Source organism: Emydura macquarii, unplaced genomic scaffold (assembly GCF_026122565.2).
Source record: "Emydura macquarii macquarii isolate MOO-44397 ecotype Brisbane River unplaced genomic scaffold, CSIRO-AGI_Emac_v2 contig_2422, whole genome shotgun sequence".
Classification (NCBI taxonomy): domain Eukaryota; kingdom Metazoa; phylum Chordata; order Testudines; family Chelidae; genus Emydura; species Emydura macquarii.
The window spans coordinates 43,960,516-43,965,853 of NW_027132559.1; the positions used below are offsets into that span (position 1 = coordinate 43,960,516).

The window sequence follows — 5,338 nt, forward strand, 5'->3', positions numbered from 1 at the left end:
AACTCCCGCCCTCCTGAGGAAAACCGTCACTACTGACATACATTTCATGAATACCCTCAGAGCTGCCAATGGGTAGCACCGTAGCCTATTAAGGTTACCTATTATAGCACAGGCCTATTAAGAATTGTAGGTATCTCCTGTGACCTTGGAAGATGCCTATGTGGAAGCATGCATCCTTCAGGTTGAGAGCGGCATGCCAATCCCCTGGATCCAAGGAAGGGATGATTGAAGACAGGGAGACCATGCTGTACTTCAGCTTCTTCATGAACTCATTGAGGTTTCTCAGGTCGAGGATAGGTGTGAGGTCCCCATTGGATTTTGGGATCAGGAAGTAGCATGAATAAAAACCCGTGACCTTTAGGCTTACCAGGATCTCTTCCACAGCTCCCACCCTTAGGAGTACTGCACCTCCTCAGATAGAAGTCTCTCGTGAGAGAGGTCCCTGAAGAGGGACGGAGGGAGGGAAGGAAAAACTGAAGAATGTATCCCACTTTTACCGTGCAGAGCACCCATTTATCTGATGTGGTGCTGGTGCAAGCACAGTAAAATTGAGACAAACGGTCTCCAAACATAGGAATAGGATCCAGGCTGTGGTCTGGTGCACCATCCTCAGGCGCATCTTCAAAAGTTCTATCTGAGCCTTGACGGTTGTCTTGTGAGCACAGATGTGGAAACCGATGAGGAGTTGTGGGGTTGCCTCTTCCTGAACCCCTTGTTCCACTGCCTATCCAAATTGTGTCTATCCTGGTGTTGCGGCAGATAGAACTGGCCCATGCATTGAGGCTTCCTACATGGGCCTAGAGTATGGAGGCCAAGTGATTTCAGAGGTGCTAGGGAGTCTTTCAGACTATGGACCTATGCATCTGTTCACTCAAAAAAAAAAAAAAAAGGGATTGTCCTTCAAAGGGTAGATCTTGAACTGTCTGTTGGACTTCATGGGGCAGGCTGGAGGATCTGGGTAATTACAGGCCTTAGTTTGACCTCAGTAATATGCAAGGTTTTGGAAAAATTTTTGAAAGAGAAGTAGTTAAGAACATCGAGGTTAATGGTAATTGCGACAAAATACGACATGATTTTACAAAAGGTAGATTGTGCCAGACCAACTTGATCTCCTTTGGGAAGATAACAGATTTCTTAGACAAAGGGAATGAATGGATCTAATTTACCTAGATTTCAGGAAGGCATTTGATACGGTTCCACATGAGGAATTATTAAATTGGAAAAGATGGGGATCAATATGAAAATTGATAGGTGACTAAAGAACTGGTTAAAGGGGAGACTACAATGGGTCATACTGAAAGGTGAACTGTCAGGCTGCGGGGGGGAGGTTATTAGTGGAGTTCTTCAGGGATCGGTCTTGAGACAAATCTTATTTAACCTTTTTATTAATGACCTTGGCACAAAAAGTGGAAGTGTGCTAATAAAGTTTGCAGAGCACAGAAAATTGGGAGGTCTTGCTAATACAGAGAAGGATATCATACAAGAAGATCTGGATGACCTTGCAAACTGGAGTAATAGAAATAAATAGGATGAAATTATATAGTGTAAAGTGCAAGATCATGCATTTAGAGATTAATAAAAATTTCTGCTATAAACTGGGGACACATCAGTTGGAAGTGACAAAGGAGGAGAAGGACCTGAGTGTATTGGTTGATCACAGGATGACTATGAGTTGCCCATGCAATGTAGCTGTGAAAAAAGCTAATGCAATCCTAGGATGCATCGGGCAAAGTATCTTCAGTAGAGACAGGGAAGTGTTAGTACCATGGTACTGCTGAGACCTCATCTGGAATACTGCATGCAAGTCTGGTCTCCCATGTTTAAGAAAGATTAATTCAAACTGAACAGGCACAAAGATGGGCTAAAAGAATGTTCTGAGGAATGGAAAACCTGCCTTATGAGAGGAGACTCAAAGAGCTTAGCTTGTTTAGCCTAAGCAAAAAAAGACTGAGGGGAGATATGATTGCTCTCTATAAATATATCAGAGGAATAAATATCAGGGAGGGAGAGTTCAGCACGAATGTAGACACAATAACAAATGGATATAAACTGGCCCTCAGGAAGTTTAGACTTGAAATTAGACAAAGGTTTCTAACCATCAGAGGAGTAAAGTTCTGGAACAGCCTTCCAAAGGGAGTAAGTGGGAGAAAAAAGCTTAGCTGGCTTCAAGACTGAGCTTGATAAGTTTATGGAGGGGATGGTATGATGGGATAGCCTAATTTGGCAATTGACTGATCTTTGACTTCTTGTGGTAAATATTCCCAATAGCCTTGTGATGGGATGTTAGTGGGATGGGTTCTCGGTTACTACAGAGAATTTTTTCCAGGTTTGACTGGTGAGTCTTGCCTACATGCTCAGCATTTAGTTGATTGCCATATTTGGAGTTGGGAAGGAATTATCCCCCCCCCAGGCAGATTGGCAGAGGCCCTGGGGGTTTTCACCTTCTTCTGCAGCATGGGGCCTGGGTCACTTGCTGGTGGAGTCTCTGTACCTTGACATCTTTAAACCATTAGTTGAGGATTTCAATAACGCAGTCATAACTTAGAGGTCTATTACAGGAGGGGGTGGTGAGGCTCTGTGGCTTGCGTTGTGCAGGAGGTCAGACTAGATGATCATAATGGTCCCTTCTGACCTTAAAGTCTGTGAGTCTATGATTGCACCCATGAACTTTGTTTCATGACCACTGCTGTCGCCATGGCACAAGCCACCGCATCTGCTGCATCCAAGGCCGCCTCAAGTGATGCCTTGGTTATAGCCCAGCCTTCATCAGTCAGGGCCCCAAATTCCGACTTGGACTCCACTGGCAGGAGTTCTTTAAATGTGGACATTGCCACCCAGAAATTAAAGTCATAATGACTTAGACGAGCTTGGTGGTTATCAATTAGCTGGAGGCCCCCTGTAGAGTAAATATTCCTCCCCAGCAAGTTCAACTTCTTGGCGTTTCTCACCTTTGGTGATGGCTTGTTGCCCCTCCCTTTCCTTTTCATTGGCTGCAGCAACAAGGGAACCGGGTGGCGGGGGAGTATACAGGTACTCATACCTTTTCGGGGGTACAAAGTATTTCCTCTGATTCTGCTTTGCTGTGAGTTGGAGGGAGGCAGGTGTTTGCCATAATGCCTTGATGGGCCATGAAATTGCCTTATTCAGAGGTAAGGATATCCTTGCCTGACCTGAGGGTGCCAGGGTATCTCCCAATGCTGGGGTTGATTCCTTTATTTCTTCTACCTGCAGTGCAAGATTTTGGGCCATCCTATGCAAAAGCTGTTGGTGAGCCTTGTAGTCATCCTTAATTGGCTCTATGGCCATGCCCACTATCACCTCAGCCGGGGAGGACGACGAGATGGCCCAGACTCTCTCAGAGTCTTGTGCTGGTTGGTCGCCCACTGGAGTATCCTGGAGGTCCATGGTCTCTGCACTCAAAACTGAGCTTCTTCCCAACAGGGAGGGCTGGGGTGCTCTACCTGCTGAAGGCATTGACTAAGACTGTCCTGTGAAGGAGCTATGGAGGGCCTGAGCTGCCCATGACACCCATATCAACCACTGGGCATGGCACCCATATCGACCACTGGGCATGGCACCTGCCAATGGGGTGGTAGCCATGATGATGGCATGGCTGTTTGCATGCCCAGATTGTGATTGCATGCTGTGTGGTATCAACTTCCTTGGGATCTATAGGATTCCCCAGGTGATTTGGAGTCATAGGACCTGCTCCTGGGCAACCAAGGGGGTGCTGTGCTCTGGTGCCATGATGCTGACTGGCATCAAGATCTCAAGTAGCACCATGATGGTAAGTGGTGCCATTCAAAAGAGTGAGCCTCAAAGCAGAATTGTGCCAAGATAACTCATGGTGCCATGATGCTGATCCATGTTGAATGGAAAATTGATGTTCTTGGGTCACATAGCAGTGCCTGGACTCTGAGCTGTGCTGAGATCACAGTTGGTGCCATGACTGTGACCGACACTGTGTGACCAGCACCGTGATTATAATCAGGACAGGGACCTTGAGTGATGCCAGGATGGTGACCTTGATTGGTGCTGTGGCATCGAGCTATTGGATGCTTCCCACAATAAGGATCAGCTCCTTGTCATGACTGCAGGCTTCCCCAGGATCGGGACCTGCTTTAACGTGACCAGGTCCTGCGGTACCTGGGTCATTCCCCCCAGCCCATGGCTCTGGGGAGTTGGAGGTGCTGGGGGCGTTAAACTCCTTGCTGCCTCAAATGCCTCTGGGGTTGATGAGTCAAGTCTTCTGTTTGGCTCGCCCTTGTAGGGGAGTCCATGTGCACTGAACTCAACAGCTCTAGACTCCAGGCCGGAGTCAACTGTGCCAGTTGAGAGGTCCCTGTCTGTGGGTGGGAGGATCACTCAGATATGGATCTCACCCAATGTGTGGTCTTCATTGGAGAATGTCCTCGGTCCGACTTTGCCTTCTTTTGGGGCACCGGAGAAGGTGAATGGTGCTGTCCCATCGGTGCCAAATTTCCTCGATGCTGGGGAACAATTTGGTGCCAAGCGGTGGTCAGTGTCTGAAACCATGACCCGCGTTGGGGCTCTCTTACGAAAGCTGGGATGCTCCAGACTTAAGAAGTGGAGGGTGCTGAGTCCGATTGGTATTCTGAGGTGGGCCGGAGTACCGCCTCCCTTTGGAGGAATTTCAGTCTGTTATCATGCTCCTTCTTGGTCTTCGGCCTCAAGTTCTTGCAGATATGGCACTTATTTGGGACGTGTCCTTCACTAAGACACTTCAAGCAATTCTGGAATTTTCTTAGGGCAAGTTGTACACTGCTTAAAGCCTTGAGAACGAGGCATGCCCTGGGCCCTATAGGTAACCCTGGTGGGCGGGGAGTCTAAAACTACAACTATTATCTAACAACTATTAACACTCTGTTTACACTTATTTACAGATAATCACTAAGGAGAGGCTTTCTGTAGCAAGGAGACAACAACATTCCAGCAACCACCACGGACAAAAAGAAGGAACTAAAGGGGAGGCGGGGCGGCAGTTGCCTATATACCATGCCATGAAGGCGCCACTCCAGTGGGCACCAGAGCGAACCCAGACGATATCACTCAGGAAAAGCTTCTGGGAATGGTGCACGCAACGTGCATACATCTACATTGGAATGGACATAAGCAAGCACTCGAAGAAGATTAATTCCATGCAATAGCTGAAAAAACATATGATAAGGATTGCTAACAAAGTGATCAGTTTTGGAGCATAGCAGCTGGACTATATCATGGTACAGCATGAACATTTGCCCTCTGCCCCCATCCCCACCAGAAATTGATGGAAACTTAAATCTTGTAATGAATTGAATAAAACTGTAAGCATTAAAAG

The 5,338-nt window shown here is 47.1% G+C and overlaps 1 protein-coding gene across 1 annotated transcript in view; it reads left to right on the forward strand.

Annotated features, from left to right (window-relative positions):
• The window catches only part of ACBD5 (acyl-CoA binding domain containing 5), a 67,410-nt gene extending 62,112 nt beyond the window's left edge, over nucleotides 1-5,298 (forward strand). Inside the window, exon 13 of the mRNA XM_067562401.1 lies at nucleotides 4,905-5,298. Within this exon, the coding sequence (XP_067418502.1) occupies nucleotides 4,905-4,908 (4 nt within the window). The 3' untranslated portion in view covers nucleotides 4,909-5,298. The remainder of the gene's footprint in view (nucleotides 1-4,904) is intronic.
• Nucleotides 5,299-5,338: the final 40 nt, after the last annotated feature.